The sequence below is a fragment of the Cynocephalus volans genome, chromosome 13 (genome assembly GCF_027409185.1).
Source record: "Cynocephalus volans isolate mCynVol1 chromosome 13, mCynVol1.pri, whole genome shotgun sequence".
Taxonomy (NCBI): Eukaryota; Metazoa; Chordata; class Mammalia; order Dermoptera; family Cynocephalidae; genus Cynocephalus; species Cynocephalus volans.
Window position 1 is genome coordinate 18,225,695 of NC_084472.1, and position 19,003 is coordinate 18,244,697.

Genomic DNA, 19,003 nt, shown 5'->3' on the forward strand with positions numbered 1-19,003 from the left:
CTGCCACTGCTCCAAACACTTCCTATGCAATGGGCCATGCTCAGGTCCCTTGCAATGACTCACCAGCCTCTGAGTGGCTCCTGTTTTTCATTTGTTGTGGCTTCTCAGTCCTATGTGGGTCCACAGGAACCCTATTAGTGGTCTTCCTGGCCTGAGGGCCATCAAGGCCCTCTTCTCCCCTGCCACCTCCAAGCAACTTCATCCGGAGGGCACAGCTGTGGCTTTTTGCCAGTCCCTGCTCCGTGCACTCACCAGCTCCAGCCTGGAAGTGGCCAGGGCTAGAAATGGTCAGAGTGGTTTTTTCTTTCTCTCATCATGGATTCTCCCACCTTCATGCACTCCATAGGTCTCTTCTCCTCTTCCCCTGAGCTCTAGCGGCCCCAGTTTGGCTGTCGTTGCTTTTTTACGGTTGTAAATTGGTTGATTTGTGGGAGAGAGTGATGCTGGGGACCGTCTATTTTGCCATCTTGACTGGAAGTCTCAAATCTGTATTAAAATTAAGCACAGTATAATTCTTTATATTTACATTTTGCTTTAAAGCCTTTTTTTATTTTTTTGTCTTTTTTGTGACCGGTAAGGGGATCGCAACCCTTGGCTTGGTGTCGTCCGCACCGCGCTCAGCCAGTGAGTGCACCGGCCATTCCTATATAGGATCCGAACCCGCGGCGGGTGCGTCGCTGTGCTCCCAGCACCGCACTCTCCCGAGTGCGCCACGGGGTCGGCCCTGCTTTAAAGCCTTTTAAAGTGTGTTCACCTCTATATCACTTAGGCCTCACAATGTCTCTTCATATGGAAGGAAATGCTTTCTCAATTTATAGATGAGAATATTGGTCCCAGAGTAGTTTGTTGATTTGAATATTATGTAGCTAGTAAATTATAGAACTAGGTTCTTAAATCACATATCCTTATTTTTACCATTTAATGTAGCAATTTAAATATACAGGTCAGAATCTTGTCTGATCTTGTCATTTCCCAGTCTGACTATAATTTATTTCCAAGTCTCTGACTATATATTATGTTCCTGCTAAACAAAGCTGCTCCTGGTTCATTGAACATGCTCTGTGTTCTTCTGTAGTTTCTTCTTCCTTTCTTTGAAAGGTCTACCCCATCCGTTATTTCTGTGAAACTTTTCCTGATTCTTTTTCCAATTTAGTTTCTTAGGGAAGTTTCTTTCTGTCAATTAGGTCTCCACCCAGACTTATATATATATATATATATATATATATATTTTTTTTTTTTTTTTGTCTTTTTCGTGACCGGTTCTCAGCCAGTGAGTGCACCGGCCAGTCCTATATAGGATCTGAACCCGCGGCGGGAGCGTCGCTGTGCTCCCAGCGCCGCACTCTCCCGAGTGCGCCACGGGCTCGGCCCAGACTTGTATTTTTAATTAGCACTTTCTTATTTATTTTTTGTTGGTGGCTTTCTTCTTGTTTTTAAGCAGAACATTTCTAGATTTCAGTTTACTGTACTGATTAATTGCCTGTTCCTAAATATCTCTAATACTTAATCTATTTTTCTCTTGAATGATCTTATTTACTTTCTACATTTCTTGTCTTCTGGCCCATAGCCATGGTATTAAGGTTCTCCAGAGGGACAGAACCAATAGGATATGTATATAAATATTTGAGAGGGGATTTGTTAGGGAAATTGGCTCGTGCAATTGTGAAGGCTGAAGAATCTCATGATAGGCCATCTGCAAACACACACACATATATATGCAGAGAGAGAGAGAGAAGACCTTTGTGAAGGAATCCAAGAAGGAGACCTCAGGCTTAGTCCAAATCCAAAGGCCCCAGAACCAGAGAAGTTCTGGAATCCAAAAGCTGAAGAGTCTCCAGTCCTCATGTCCATGGACAGGAGATCAGAGTGTATCACAGCTCCAGTGGATAGAGAGAGCAATTCACCTTTTCCTCTTTTTTGTTCTCTTCGTGCCCCTAGCAGATTGGAGGGGTCCCATCCATACTGAGGGCAGATCTTTCTCACGTAGTTCACTCAGGTTCACATGCTAATCTTTTCTGGAAACACCATCATGGACACACCCAAAAAGACAGCTTTACTAGGTTTCTAGGTATTCCTTAATCTAGTCATGTTGACACCTGGAATTAACCATCATAGCCACCAAATTCTAAATATCTCTTGACTCTCTCTCCACTTATACTGTCACCACTAGTTTAAACTACCATTATCTTACCTGGACTGCCACAAACTTCTTATAACTTGACTCCCTTTCTTTAGCCATTTTTACTTTCTTATTATCTGTTCTGATATTTGGAAGCAGCAGAGGACCAGCCCACAGTAAGAGTAAAGAAATAGTTGTGAATGTATCAGTAGACACTGATGTCCACTGTCTTCCCTATCCCTACAGTCAAGTATTTGTGTGGTAGGAGACTGCAGAAGGATTGCACATAAAACATTTGGTGTTAGGGTATCAGGTTCTTCTGTAGACTACTGGGCATCCCAACTTCCTTCTAGTGTTCATTCCTTTCCTCCCTCCTTTCTTTCCTCTCTTCCTTCTTGCCTCCCTCCCTCCTTGCCTCCCCCCCCCCCCCCATGCTCAGCTCGAGCAAAGGCTTATACTTAAGTTTGGCCTTTTGTATTTAGAATCTGGTTACCTGGATATAGAAAATGAGTACTACAGGGTTTTTTTCCCCTTCTTATCAGGAAGTAGCATTAGTGTATTAGTTCTTGTAGAATTTAGTAATAATGTTACTACTTTTGTACTCTAGTTCTTGCATATACAGCACATTTTTATTTGTTTGTTTGTTTGTTTTTGCACTGGCTGGTACAGGGATCTGTATGTACCCTTGACCTCGGTTTTATAACACTGCACTCTAACCAGTTGAGCTAACTAGCCAGCCCACCTCTTATTTGAGTTTTAGAACATAGGTCTCACCTTTAAAGAAAATATTGCCTTCTCCAAAGGGCACTGAGGTTCTGAGAATGAAAAGAGCTCCAATTTAAATTTAATTATGGAAAATTCCTAAACTTATACAAAATGGAGAATAATACTTGTATAATGAAACACCATGTACCTGTTACCCAGACTTCAATATGGCTAATCTTGTTTCCTGTAAACTAACGTTACTTCCACTCTGCTCCCTTCCAGCTACTATGAAACAAATGCCATTGTTTTATATGTAAATAATTCAGTTAAAATGACTTTTTCAGAGGCACAAAGGTAGCTATTGACAGAGTCATAACTTGAGTCCAGGAGAGCATCACTGTTGTACATATAATACAGCCCTTGCTTGTTAAACATTGAGCTTGACTGTCCAGGCTGTAGTGACATTATATAAAAATTATATAAATTATTTAAAAATACATATGTAGTGACATTATATATTTATATAAAGTAGTGACATTAATATTCAGAAGTCACACATCATTTAAAAAAAATCCTAGTTTTGGTTTATTGAATAAATGATGTTAATAGAGCAGAATAGTAAGGAGAATCACCCCCAATCCTATTACTTTAATGTAAAAGTTATTTTCATTATTTTATAGTGGTATTTTTTTAGTAGTTTTCTATAGTTCTAATGTCTGTCTCATCCATCTGTGTGAACACTTTTAGTCCAACTACTTATTTTTTTTGTTTAGAATATATTAGTTCTTGCTTCTTAAGGGGCACCCCCCCAATTATACTGTAGTGGATTGTTTCCCTTTCAATAGGGAAACTTGCTTGCGTATCATTTTCTAAAGTTTATTGTTTATGGGACAAAAATTGTCACCTAGGGATAAATGCTTGAGTTAATTGATAGTTTGTTTCCATGATACCACAAAGATTAAATTGTCTTTTCTTTTGGAGTAATTGCTTACCTGGAGAATTAGGTTGAAATTCTGCCAAAGATTTCTGACTTTTTGCAGCCTGAAACGTCCACATGGTAGTAAAGGATTCTTCTTTCTTTCTCTGCATTGAACCTTTTCAGTTTGAGGATAAGAGCAAAGAAAGTGCTACTGAGATGTGTTCTTATTAATTAAAAAGAAGGGAGAGAAAATGTTTGGTTTATATTTGTATTGATTAAAATGTTTGAGATCTATTATCTTGAAACTATATGTGGTATATCTGGATTGTTATTTTCCACTTTATTAAAATACCATGTAAAATGTTTTGTTCTTATTTTTTTTCCCTGGGAATAATATTCAAATAAATAATATCTGTAATTAACTTAAGCATGTAACTTTATTTTAATAGGCATCAAGCATGATGGAACCATGTGTGATACCTGCCGCCAGCAACCAATCATTGGTATTCGATGGAAATGTGCAGAGTGTACAAATTATGATTTGTGCACAGTGTGTTATCATGGAGATAAACATCATTTAAGGCATCGCTTTTATAGAATTACTACGCCAGGAAGTGAGCGGTAGGGGAAACAATTTTTTCTTCAGTCACGATTCCTTTTTTGTATTCAAATGTTATACTGCTTAGCTTTAAAAATAGCATTAGCAAATAGCTTCTGATAGTTGGTTTGGTATCAGGAGGTAGCAGATAGCAGGCTAGAAGTGACCAGGCCTGCTGTATGGTGAGATAAGAGCTTTGTGAAGGTGGAATGTTTGGAAATGCAAGAGCAGCCCGAGAGAGGCTGATTATTTTTTTCTCACTGTGTCTTCTATTCTGTTAATTGCTGCCAGATGAACACTAGAGCCCACTGATTGAGTCAATAGGCATTTATTAAGACTACATGGCAGCTACTATATTTGTGGAGATTTGAAGATAAATAAGATACGTAGCCTTAAAGAGTTTAAAAGTGAAAGGAAATAATGGATCAGTTATTATCGTGTGATGTTTTGGACTGTGGTAGAGATATATATTGTCTTAAAAGCAACGAGAGAGGATTATTCATTGTTAATGGGTATAGAGTTTTAGGTGATGGAGTCTTCTCATGTAGATAACGATAATGCATAGGAACAAGAATCCAGCCAGTCATAGGGATGCAGCTAGGAGTACAGTAATAAGTAGATTTTGGAGTGAGACTGTCCCAGTGCAAATCATGGTCCTGCCATTTATTAACTGAATAATTTTGAACAAGTTATTTTTGTCTTTTGCTTACAATTAAAGTTGAGGAATAATAAAGACATTCTAAAAATGAATAGAACAGTGATATAAAATTAGAAAAACAAAATGAAAAGACCGCCAAACCGTTCTGATTACATGAATAAGAAGGATGTAGAAGAGTAAGAGATAGATGGCCTTGTAGAACCAAACTGGCCCAGATAGTTGAGTGTGGAATCTTCCCATAATCTTCTACAAGTATGCAGTGTTTTGGAGACTGTTTAGTATAGTTCAAATCTAGGCCACAGAAGTATTTTAGTGGCATATACAATTTTTGAATAATTGCGAACATTTTAAAATCAAGTGATTTCATACAAAAATGTAAGTCTGTAGATTCTTAAAACACACATACACACACACACCCACCCACTCACAGACCCAGAGGACTCTCAACACTGGGCTTGCATTTGTTCTTGGCAACAGTTGGCTGAAGCAGAGGCACCTGCACCCTTTAGACAGTTCACGCTCTTGAGTTGACCAAAGTCCCTGTCATGCCCTGTTGTCTGCCTAAGTCTGAGGTCAAGTGCCATTTGATGTTTGTCATTGTAATGCTATCTCTCTTAGGCCCACACTTATATAACTTGCATGACAGCTATAGGGATTTGAGTTTGCCACTTCTAAAGTTGCGAAGAGTATAGTGGTACCCTGAAGTTGCTGGACTGAGTTCATATTAACTATTACTTTTTCACTTTTGTGATCTTGGGCAAATTATTTAACTTCTTTGAGACTCAGTTACCTTATTTGTAAAATGGATAATATAGCAGGACCTTTCTCTTAAGAAGTGCAACACACTTTACACCTATGTAAGTGCTTTTACATATGGTAAAAACTCTGTAAATGCTAGCTATTATTATTATTACAACTACTACTGTCATCATCATCATCACCAGTAGAATGTAAAAGGTATTCCTGTATCATGCTATTATGTGGTAACCAGAACAAAGAAAATTTTTTTCTATTTTCAAAATCTTTTTATAATTTTATTTAAAAAAATAAATTGCTGTTACCCATTTTTATATAAATTTGACAATAAATCATTTTATTTTTAGGGTTCTATTAGAGTCTCGTAGAAAATCTAAGAAGATTACAGCCAGAGGAATCTTTGCAGGTGCCAGAGTCGTACGAGGAGTAGACTGGCAGTGGGAAGATCAAGATGGAGGAAATGGGCGTAGGGGAAAGGTACAACGTTTTTCATAATTCATCATGTGTTCTAAAGTATTGTATGTTCAGGAGATTTTTATTACTACTACAGATGAATTTCTTGGCTCTTTTTTTATATGCCAATAACAGTTTTAAAAATCTTTATTTCTGGAGTAAAAAATATTGTTTCTGCTCTTTTGTAAGCATTGGGATTCCTTGAGAAGATTGTAGGGTAGGTTTTACCTTTCCACCCTCAGGTTTCATATTGCCCTTTTGTTGCCAACAGTGCCTTAGCAAATATCTGTTTGGGCCAGTCTTCCCTAAGCAGTATCATGCTCTCAACTTTCCTGCTGTTAAAATTTTATTTGAACTGACCTGTATTCCATTCCCTCACAGGCCTATTTCTGAGAGGGAGTAGGCGCTACTTTATTATCCAGTCCACTTACCTCTGTCTAGGGGGTCAATCATAGCGGTTATTCTGAAGGGAATTTTGTATAGCCTGTTTAGGTGAGGTGGAATACTATTTTAGCAAGTGGGTTGTTGGTTGTATTCATTTTGGATTTTGTGTTGCTTTGGCTGATTCTTCATTCATTGATTCAGTGAGTCAATAAATATTAATTGAGTGTATTGCTCTGTTATGCTAGATGTGCTGAAATGAGTAGCATGTCACATTTGAGACTTAGATGTCAACCACTATCAATCCCGCTGTTACCTTTTTGAAAGAGTTGTTTTTAGTGTTGAACGATAATGATTTTAAATTTTATGTCATCTGAGAAAGTTTTCACAGGAACTCAAAAGCCTCTTTTGTACAGAATTGGTGCTATGTTGATTCTTTTGGGTTTAAGATGTTTAAACATTTTTCCAATTTAAAAAATTCAGAGTAGTTATTATATTGGTTTTATTTTAAATAATAAGGTATAATTTTAATATTTGGAAGTTAGACAGATGTATTTTAGCCATTATATTTTAAGTACTTTACCTTTATTAAGGAAACAGACTTTTAGTTTTTTAAAATTCAGTAAATATTTATTGAGCACTTATTATGTACAGGGTTCATTCCAAGCATCAGGGATATAGCAGTAAATAAAGGACACAAAGTTCTTAACCTCCTGAAGCATATATTCTAATTAGGGGAGATAAACAAACAGAAAAATCTAAATCTAAATTCTTGTGACTGTAGTGTGGTCTGTGGGCCAGCAGCATTGGTGTCACTTGACAGCTTGTTAGATACGTAACAGGTCTCCTTCCTCCCAGATCTTCTAAATAAGTATCTTCATTTTAACATGATCCCTAGGTCATTTGTGTGCATATTAAAGTTTGCGAAGCATTGCTTTAAAAAGAAAAATAGAGCCATGTGAATTTGGAAAAGGTGCCACCTCTGAATGGATAGAGTGCCAAGGGGACATGCTTTGCAAGCCAATGGCAGAGAAAATGCACCCTTTTGAGAGTGGGGGCAAAAACAGCCTTGCTCCAGTGCATAGGTCCTGACAAGTGGAGCTCGGACTGGCTGTCAGCCCTTATTCTCCTCGTCAGTGAGGCACCTTGTGCAGTGAACAACCTCTACAACCATTCATAGCAGTCCTGTACCACACATACCGAAGAAGGTATAAACTGTATATGAAAGTAAAGAATAATAGAAAAAGGAACACTTTTGTTCTCACTATACAGATTAAGAAATATAATATTGTGCATACCTTTAAAAGCCCTGTCTCAGTTGCAAGCTCCACAAGTTAACCACCATCCTGATTTATTTGTTCATTATTCTCTTGTTTTTCTTTATTGTTGTATCATTTAGCGTTGTATCCTACAACATTTAGATTTAATTTTGAAAAACCAAGTAGCAAGCACAAACCTAACTTTGTAAGGTCAGGGCAGAATTGCCACTTTTATTTATTTATTTTATTTTATTTTTTCATTTTAATAATATATTTTATTTAGCTCAATGTATCCAAAACATTATCACTTCAGTATGTAATCAGTATAAAAATGATGACGTATTTTACATTTTTTCATATAAGTCTTTGAAATCTGGTGTGTATTTATTTTATATTGACAGCACATCTTAATTTGTGCTAGCTACCTTTTAAGTACTCATAGCCACATTGGCTAGTGGCTCCCATACTGGTGTGCACAGTACTAAAGGATAGAACACCCAGATTCATTTGCTTAGTGTATTAGTCAGGGTTTTCTAGCAAGAGAGAATCAATAGGATATGTTATAAATATATGAGAGGGGATTTATTAGGGCAATTAGCTCATGTGATTGTGAAGAGAATTCCCATGATAGGCCATCTGCAAACTGGGTGCCGGTAGCATGGCTCAGTCCAAGTCTGAATGCCTCAAAACCAGGGAAACAATGGTGTCCTTGGTGTAAGTTCTGGAACCCAAAAACTGAAGAGTCTCAAGCTCTGATGTCCATTGACAGGAGAGAAGAGTGTATCCCAGCTCCCAGAATTGCCACTTTTAAATGAAGGCTCCTAGGAGTATATAAACTGAACAGAGTCTCTGGGTAACCTATTTTGCTCCAGCTTAAATGGGAGTTTACAAGAGTCATTCTGGAGCAGTCAGTGGGTGAGGTCACTCATGAGTCCTGGGAACACAGGGCTCAACCCAGTCAGGACATCAGGTGGAAGAAGAAGGGCCAGGTGCTGGGCCTTCGGTAGAAGTGTGGTCAGAGGGGATAGGCTATTATGTATTTTCTGCTTCTAAGCTTCCATAGCCCACCTACTTTAGGAGTAGGTCAAAGCGTAATATTCTGTGATCCAACTGATCCAGGTGGCAGGGAATGGGGGTGGATGGGAGAGTAGAAACATTATCAGTACATAGTCCAAACAAGCCAAGTACACTTGAGAATGTGGGTCAGGCTTACTTGGACATTGTGTCTTCAGGTCAATAAAATGGTACAGTGCCAATGGGGATCTTGATAAGAGCCTTCAACTTGTTTGGCCAGAATCACATGGCTGCATTCTGATCTGACAGGTCACCCTCCATGCCTGGTACCCGGCAGTCATCCTGGAAGCTTCTTTTGCTGTCCTGTGATGGATGCCTTTGCTCTTTTCTGGCTGGATCTCATGTTTTCTGTATCCCATTACATTGTCCTACTCAGCTTACTTTCCCTTTTGGTAGAGCACACGTTATAGTAACTTATTTTGAAAGAGTGCATGAGAAGTAAATCTTTAATACTTTTATTCTGAAAAATAACTTTATGTTCTTCCCCAAACTTAATTAATTATATGGTCAGAGGATTGGAAGTCATTTTTTTTTTTTTTTAAAAAGATGACCGGTAAGGGGATCTTAACTCTTGACTTGGTGTTGTGAGCACCACGCTCAGCCAGTGAGCGAACCGGCCATCCGTATATGGGATCCGAACCCGGGGCCTTGGTGTTCTCAGCACCGCACTCTCCCGAGTGAGCCACGGGCCAGCCCGGAAGTCATTTTTTCATCAGCTTTTCAAGGCAGTTGCTGTTAAAGTCTGAAGCCACATAGATGGAACTTTCTGGGTTTTTGCTATATTGGCACTTCTTTGGGATTGAAAGTAGGTATTCTTGAGGCTTTGAGTCATCAGTGTTACTGTTTTGGTTTGTTATGATTTAACACATGTTGCATTTTAAGAACAAAACGAGGAAAAATAAATGAAACCGTCTTGCACATGTGACTCTGAGTGAAGGGACTTCATATAATAAGTCTTCATTGTTTAAGCACATGTTTAACACCAAATGTAATTTTTATCGTTTGACTTTTTGTTTGTGTGTGTGAATGTAGAAAGTTATCATCTCCCTTTTCCCTTCAGTGCTGGCTGCTCTATCCCAATCCCCTGATGTAACCCATATTGTGTGTAGTATATTCTTAAGGGGTTTCTTTTTTTTTTTTTTTTTTTGTCTTTTTTCGTGACCGGCACTCAGTCAGTGAGTGCACCGGCCATTCCTATATAGGATCCGAACCCGCGGCAGGAGCGTCGCCGCTCTCCCAGCGCCGCACTCTCCTGAGTGTGCCACGGGCTCGGCCCTTTAAGGGGTTTCTTAAGTACCAGTACCCACCTTACTGTTCTAAGGCTGCCTTTTTTTTTTTTTTTTTTTATTTGACTGGTAAGGGGATCGCAACCCTCGGCATGGTGAGGTCTGCACCACAAATGCTTTTGAATACATGTCAATTGAGTGTTTTATTAAAGTACACTAGATCATATTTCTTTCTTTTTAAAAAAATCTTTTATTATGGAAAATTTCAAACATAACGTCAGAGTAGAAAGAATAATATAACAAATTTCCATGTACCCATCACTAACTTCAACAATTACAAACTTTAAAAAAAAGCTATTTATGGGCTGGCCGGTTTCCTCACTTGGTTAGAGTATGGCGCTGATAACACCAAAGTCAAGGGTTCAGATTGCTCTACTGGCCAGCTACTCCCCCCTCCCCCCAAGCCATTTATTTTGTTGAAGAAACCAGGTTCTTTTGGATTTGGCCAATTCATTCCTTATGGTATTCTTTAACTTCTTTAACTTTTTTTTCTAATCCTGTACTTCCTGTAAACTAATTGTTAGATCTATAGGCTTGATTAGATTCAGGTTCAATTTTATTTTGGCAAATGTACTTCATGAGTGATGTTGTATATGCATCACATTAGGGGGCACATAAAGTCTGATTATCCTATTATTAGTGATGTTAAGATTGATGAATGGGTGCAGGTATTATCAGATTGATCTTTTATGGATTTCTCAACACTATACCTAACGGTTTTAGCAGCCATTCTGTACATATTTCTTAACCAGAATTGAAAATATGAAATTTCTGTAGTTATTTTCTTATTTCTTCTACTTTGTTCCCCTTCAGTAACAAATCAAATCATATTAACAAATGAATTTAATTTAAAGATTCAGAGCTGTACTAATGAACTTGCTTCTATCTCAAGTAATTTGAAATTTAGGGTGAATTTGATTTAAATAAAATTTGTCTGTTTCTTAGCAAGGCAAATGCTTTTTTGTTTCCCTTATAAAAATACAGGCTTATTTAATATAGAATCATATATTTTTTTGAAACAAATAAAATAGAATCTATGCTAGAATCAGAAGGAATTTTTGCTAAAGATGGAACATTTCACTTTAGAGTATTAGAAACTGTTGCTTTGTAAGATTATATGGTGGTAATGAGCAAAAATCATAAAGCAAAGCAATGAGGAAATCTCAATTCAGGATGGTAGTTACCTCTTGGGGGCGGGAGGATAAGGACTGATGAGCTGTACATGAGGGACTTAAGTATTGGTAATATTTTTTTCTTAGGCTGGGTAATAATTACATGGTGTCCATTTTATTTTTTTTATTCTTTAAAATTTATATGTGCTATATTTTTATAATGTATAATGTATTTCAAAATTTGAAAGAATTTATCGCTTTATTTGCTAACAATTTAAAATATTTCTCAAATGACGCATTAGATCTTAAACATAAAACCTTTTTATTTATATAAAAGCATCATAAAATACCTGGCTTAACAAAACGATTTCTTTAGTACAGGATAAAAAAGAAAGGTCATTATATATCTTATTTAAAGTAATAGGCTGTTTTTAAGCTTATGCCTTTAAAATTATATTTAACGTCAGCCTGTCATTCTTTTTTTTTTTTTTTTTTGACCGGTAGGGGATTGCAACCCTCGGCATAGTGTGGTCTTCACCACGCACAGCCAGTGAGCGCACCGGCCATCCCTATATGGGATCCGAACCTGTGGCCTTGGTGCTACCAGCGCCGCACTCTCCTGGGTGAGCCATGGGGCCGGCCCCAGCCTGTCATTCTTAGTAACTATGAAGCGTAGCTGATTGTAAGTGGCAAGATGGAGAAAAGTAATCTGAATTGTATATGTGCAGCTTCCCACTCATAGCTGTAGACTGGTTTACTTGAGAATGCCCATGTTTAGTGCTTACTGTGTGTCATTTTTGTATATTTGATTCTAGGCCCCTAAGGAATGGCAATCCCAGTATTTTTTGATTTTTTAATCAAATGGATTTAAGAATTATTCTGGTTGTGGAGCTTAGAGATTGTGTCTGGGTTTCCATTATAGGCAGGCTATTTCAGATTAGGTAGTCTGCTTATTTGGGGACAACTGAAGGACACTGCTGGAGGTAGAAAAGCATCTCAGGTCCTATTTGAACATTGCCACCAAGGCTCTTTAAGAACGTTGAGCTTGTCATTGTTTTTTTTTTTTTAAAAAGAAGACTGGTAAGGGGATCTTAACTCTTGGTGTTGTCAGCACCACGCTCTCACAAGTGAGCTAACCAGCCATCCCTATATAGGGATCTAAACCCATGGCCTTATGTTATCAGTACCACACTCTCCCAAGTGAGCCACGGGCCAGCCCCATAGCTTGTCATTTTTTAGCAGACCAGAGAACAGGTTTATCTTGAATCATTTTGGGTATGTGCTCAAACATTTTTAATTTTGTATGGAGTAATGGTCTTAAAAGAATATGCTGTTCTTAAAAGAAGCCCTTTAAGAATATAAAGTCTTTAAATTTTGTTTCAAATTATTACTTTCTGATACTCTATTACTGTAATACCTAAGCCTCCCAATTTAAAATTTCTACAATGGTTTTTAGAAATTACCTTATAATTCTGGAAAAATGTGGCTCTAATGATAATTTGATTATATGTTAGAAGTGACATATTTGGCAAATAAGTATTTTTCATGATTCTGTTACACAGGTTGATGGGTGAAATGATTGTTAAGATTTAAGTATAATAATTAAAAGAACTAACCTCTTCCCTTCCCTTTTTAAAAAATTATTTTCTCAAAAACTTGTTAGGTAACAGAAATCCAGGACTGGAGTGCATCGAGCCCGCATAGTGCAGCCTATGTTCTCTGGGATAATGGTGCTAAGAACCTTTACAGAGTTGGCTTTGAGGGCATGGTAAGTAGTGAAGAACCATAACAGATGAAAACTTTGGATGGAAGAAGGGAAATAAGAATAGCCCTTATTGTGCTCTTTTTATCTTTTATAATCTCCTTCTGTTAGAGTGCAGCCATCTGAATCACGAATATGCAATAGGAAGGAAATCTGTAACATGAGAATTTAGTAAACTTGCAAGACCTTTACCTTTTTACTCTGTATATGTAAGCTATTTAAGAGTAAATATGACTTCACTCTCAGTTAATGTTTGGGTACCTTACTATATATTGATTGTGTAGAGCTGATTCCTTATTAATGTAAGTCCACAGGGCTTGTTTACTAAAATTTATCAAAAAGATTTAGAATCATTTGTAAGTCCACTTCTTGACATGGACTTAGAGGACAATATTATGCTGTAACGAGAGGTTTTATGGTATTCATGCTCTGGTAGCTGATAAAAGTATAAATTACAGTAGGTGTTAAAATTTTTAAGGAGTTTTTCCCCCTGTAATTTTTAAAGTGTAGTGTTGATAATTGAGATTGATTGACCTAGAATTACTTCAGTGCTTAGGATAAATGGAGGTTTATTCAATGGATTATCCTTTATTTCTGCATTTCATGGACCATTGTTCAAATTTGACCTCACTATTTAATTTATAGAGTATAGTAATGCCAAAATATTAATACCTTTCATGTTCTTTCCATTTTGGATACATTCCTCATTCAAAGAATTCTTTTAATCTCACTTTTTCTCTACTCTTTTGTGTTCCTCATTAGGAAGGGAGAAGAGACGCTATCTCACTTCCCTCTATTTATATATAAAAGCCAGCCATGTGAATTTAAACAAATAATGAACTTTATTTGCCAGTTTTTATCATTGTATATAGCATTGGTTATCAGTTATTCATTATTATCTTTACGCCTCTACCTGCCTTCAAATTGAGAATTTTTTTAGGATTCTTACTGATTATTAATTTCCTTCAAATGAAGGCTTACACGCTATATGTGTTCAGGTACTTAATGAGTAGAATATGTAGACTGATGACTGTGTAGTACTCCTGAATATGGTTAGGCAATTATTTATTTAATGAGAGTTCTGTTGATGGGTATCTGGGTTGGCTCCCCCCCCCCCCCACTACTGCTGCAAGCAGTGTGTCAGTAAGCCTCCTTGTGTGTAAGTCTTTGCACATTATGGGTCTATTTCCTTAGGATTGATTCTTGGAAGTGGAATTGCTGGGTTAAGGTATCATGTTAAAACAGTTTGACCCCGTTGTCTCTTTGGCCAGGACTGAGTAACATATGATGCTCTGTTGGCAAAAGAGGCTGTAAAAGAGTTGGTGTGTGTGTGTGTGTAAGTGTGTGTAAAGGAGATCCTTTCCTTAATAGGAATGTGCTGATTACCTATACTGTATATGTCCGGTACTATTAGGCACTTTTAAGTAAATCCACTTATAAATTTTTACAGTAAAACCCATGATTGCTTTTCTAAGTCTACATTTTCTGCACATTTCATTATACCATATCTGCCTCCCTATTCAGTTACTTAAATGATAGTTTGTTTTCTTGTAAAAGAGAAGTCAGAAGGAACTTCAGTTAACCAAGTTATAGTGAAGTAAGGACTAAAGGTGATGTAAATGTGAAAATTAAGTGGACAAGGAATCAAGACTAGATTTGGTTCCATCCTTTTCCACAGGATTCAGGCATTTTAATTTTGAGGTTTAAAAGAAAGCTAAAAGTAAACAAAGTATGACCTATCTGAAGATTAGGTTTATAGTTTTTGACAGGTATGTATAAAAGCAATGTTTAGTGTGATTGTTAACCTAGAGGTACTCTTGACTTTTGTTGTATGTTTGTTCGGAATGAACATTTTTGCCTATTTCAGGAATTGAGCCATACTTGAAGTTTTTATGGGTGATTTTTTGGTTTCTTTTCTTCTTCTTAGTCTGATCTGAAGTGTGTCCAGGATGCCAAAGGGGGATCTTTCTACAGAGACCACTGCCCTGTGCTAGGTGAGTTAGCAGATTAGAGAAAATTACTGGATAATGGGTCAGAGTTTGTGGAACCAGTAAAATGTTTAAATTGGACTTTTAAAAAATTAATTACCATTAAAGTTATTTAAAGAAATATTTTTTGATTTTATTTTGGTTTTAAAGCATTTGTTCCTTTTAAATTTATTTAGACTGAGAAAAAGTTGTCATGTCTGAAGAGTTGATATGCCATTTATGTCATAATACATGTTTGAAACTTATATTTTAACCATGAACTCGTATCATTGAAAAATTTTGTGTTAGAGTATGTCAGTGTTGTATCTCATACGCTATTGAGGATAGGATTTGACAATTTAGTGTTTATAAATTCCTTAGAATTTCTGTAAAATTGCCTTTTGAATAAAAGAATAGCTCTAAGATTAAGGTAATATAATAAATATGATTTCATGTATCACTAAAATAAAAAAAGAACACAAAGACCGAAAGTATCTTAATTTTAAAAAATTTTTATTGTTGTCAGGATGAACATTTACTGCATTCTCCTGATTAAATCTTTAGTCTCTGAATGCTTTCCTTTTCCATGTGAACTGTATGTTCCTCTTTCCAAATCATTTGATTTGCCTTTTGCCAAAAAGTGCTGTTTTCTTGCAGCATACCCTAATTTTTTTAAAAAAGAAGAATGTAGGAAAAAATACTTGTTTTTGATGAGTGCATTTATTTCTCTTGCAACAAGAAACGTGCTTGTTTTGTGTCTTGCCTTCATAAGAAAAATGTGGAATTAACATGCACATTTGGATCCGTTAGTTATACTGTTTTTATGAATCTTTTATCTCAGAACTAGCTTTTGAAAGTAATCTAGGGAATGGGCTTTGATATATTTAAAAATGCTCTTTAGGCTAAAATCACAAGAATCATTTGTTAAAAAATAATACTAAGTGCTTCAGAGGAAAAAAATAATTCCCATTTAAAAAAAAATATTCTCTAGTTAGTTATTGTGGCTCTGGTACAGTGCTGGTCCACAAGTCATCCAGGCAGAAAAGTGAATATTTTCAACACCCTGAATTTTGCGTATTGACATAAGGTTGCATAGTCTTTTATAGACTATATTCTTGTTCAGTCTTTGTTAAAAATCATCACATAATTTCAGTTTTTGAGTCTGATGTTTGTTCTTTTTTTTTCAAGCTCTTTGGTTCTAGGATCTTATAATGAATTCTCAAAACACTTTAAGATTAGATGGTATCTAAAACTAAAATATCTGGATATTATTCTTGTTTAAAATAATGAAGTTTCTGTGACTTTCTCTTTTTTTTTCTTTTTCATCTGTCTCTGAAATTATAGGTGAGCAGAATGGCAACAGGAATCCTGGTGGATTGCAGATTGGTGATCTAGTAAATATAGATCTTGACCTAGAAATTGTACAGTCTTTGCAGCATGGTCATGGAGGATGGACCGATGGAATGTTTGAGACTTTAACTACAACTGGAACTGTTTGTGGCATTGATGAAGATCATGACATTGTCGTACAGTATCCAAGTGGCAATAGGTTGGTGATATTTCTCAGTTTTTGATAATGGCAAATAGAGTTAGAATATAGAGAAAAAAGCCTTAAAGCAAATAATGTGGTGTAACCAAAGACATTAAAGCTAGCTCTTAGTAGATAAAAATCCAGAGTAAGTTGGTAAGGCAGAGGGGAACAAATGATAAGTGTGTGTGTATATTTATATTAGTGTATTTATGATACAATGTACTGTACACTTTTTCATTTTTCCTTTAGGACTAGAATACATTATGTCAGTATTAGGTCCAAGTATGGCTAAAAAGTTCTGTGTTCATAATGGACCATATCAATCTACCCTGAATGAGAACAGGAAAATTAAAACTCCTCTGGCCCATATCTCTAGGGTTGTATATCCTCTGGCCATATTGCCAGAATAACACTCCCCTTGCCATAGACGTGTATACTCACACTAATCCTCATCAGCAATATAGAAATGCATGCATTTCCTCACTTCTGTGTCTTTGCATGTACTTCTCCCTCCATGTGGAATACCTTTTTCTCCTCTCCTCCCTCCTTCTCTGGATTAACTCCTCTGCATCCTATAAATACTGAGTTTATATGCTTTGGGAACCTCCTCTCTCCTCCCACCCTCCTTGGTATATGTGTACAGTATTCACATGTTTAGGTCTCCTGTTATCTATTAAAATAGTTACTTATTTGATTTCTAGATTGAAAATTTCATGAAGGCTGGGCCTGTGCTTTTTAATTTACTTGGGCCAAAATATATTCCATTTACTAGTATGCTTACAGTATTTTAAAGAAAAAGTTAGATTGAATAATAAAGAAACTAACTCTCTGAGGTTCTTAGGGAGAGGGATTTTGTAGAGACTAAGAAAAATTAACATTAAGTTGCTTACCTAAATATAGAATTAGCTCTGATTATATTCACCTCTTAAGGGCACACATGATCATATCAGTAGATACAGAAAAAGTATTTGACAAAACCCAATACTTGTTCATGATAAAAACATTAAACAAACAAGGAGCAGATGGGTACTTTTTCAGCTTGATAAAGGACATCAAGAAAAAACCGACAGCTAACATCATGTTTAATTGTGAAAGACTGAATACTTTTCTTCTAACACCAGAAACAAGACAAGAATGTCTGTTTTTCCACTTCAATTCAACATTGTATTAGAAGTTCTAGCCAGGGCAATTAGGCAAGAAAAAGAAATTAAAGTAAGAAGTAAGAGAGAGGAAGATGTAAAATTATCTCTGTTCACAGATGATGACATGATCTTGTGTATAGAAAAACCTAAAGAATCCACAGAAAAGCTATTAGAGATATTAAATGAGTTCAGCAGGATACAAGATCAATATAGGAAAATCAGTTGTGTTTCTGTACAGTAGCAATGGACAGTCTGAAAATGAAATTAAGAAAACAGTTCTATTTACAATAAGATCAAAAAGAATAAAATAAGGATAAATTTAACCAAGGAAGTACGAGACTTTTACATTGAAAACTACAGAACATTGCTCAGAGAAATTAGGGAAGACCTAAGTAAATGAAAAAACATCCCATGTTCTTGGATTAGAAGATGTCATATTGTTTAGATGGGCTGTCATAACAAATTAACACAAACTGGGTGGCTTAAAACAACATAAATTTATTTTTTCACAGTTTTGGAAGCTAGAAGTTCAGAGTCTAGGTGTTGGCAAGATTGATTTGTTCTGGAGGCTGTGAGGGAGAATCTGTACTAGGCCTCTCTCTCAGCTTCTGGTGGTTGTCAGTAATCCTTGGTGTTCCTTGGGTTGTAGATGTGTAATTCTTTATTTTCTGCCATTGTCTTCACATGGCCTTCTCTCCTCTTAATCTTTGTGTCCTGGTGGATGTCTTTGTGTAATTTTCTTATAAGGACTCTGGTTATTGAATTTAGGCCCACCCTAATCCACGATGACCATATATTGATTACATTTATTTTTATTTTTATTTTTTTGTCGTTTTTTCGTGACCGGCACTCAGCCAGTGAGTGCACCGGTCAGTCCTATATAGGATCCGAACCCGCGGCGGGAGTGTCGCCGCGCTGCCAGCGCAGCACTCTACCAACTGCGCCACGGGCTCGGCCCATATTGATTACATTTATTGATAAAGTCACATTAATGGATACTGAGATTAGGATTTCAACATATTTTTTTTGGGGGGGGACATAATTAAACCCACCAGAGATGGTAGTATTCCCCCAGCTAGTCTACAGATTCAGCACAATCCCTATGAAATTCCTGGTGCCATTTTTGCATAAATTGACAGACTGATCCTAAAATATATAGAAATTCAAGGGACTTAGATAGCCAAAACAATCTTGAAAAAAAGCCAAGTTGAAGATCTCACATTTCCTGATTTCAGAACTTAACCACAAAGCTACGGTAATCAAGGTAGTGTATTAGTGACA

At 36.6% G+C, this 19,003-nt stretch overlaps 1 protein-coding gene across 1 annotated transcript in view; it reads left to right on the plus strand.

The window, feature by feature from the left end:
• MIB1 (MIB E3 ubiquitin protein ligase 1) overlaps window positions 1-19,003 on the plus strand; it is a 109,030-nt gene that overhangs the window by 14,973 nt on the left and 75,054 nt on the right. Inside the window, exons 2-6 of the mRNA XM_063077059.1 lie at window positions 4,193-4,364; window positions 6,103-6,232; window positions 12,984-13,088; window positions 15,010-15,076; window positions 16,394-16,598. Coding sequence (XP_062933129.1) covers window positions 4,193-4,364; window positions 6,103-6,232; window positions 12,984-13,088; window positions 15,010-15,076; window positions 16,394-16,598 — 679 coding nt within the window. The remainder of the gene's footprint in view (window positions 1-4,192; window positions 4,365-6,102; window positions 6,233-12,983; window positions 13,089-15,009; window positions 15,077-16,393; window positions 16,599-19,003) is intronic.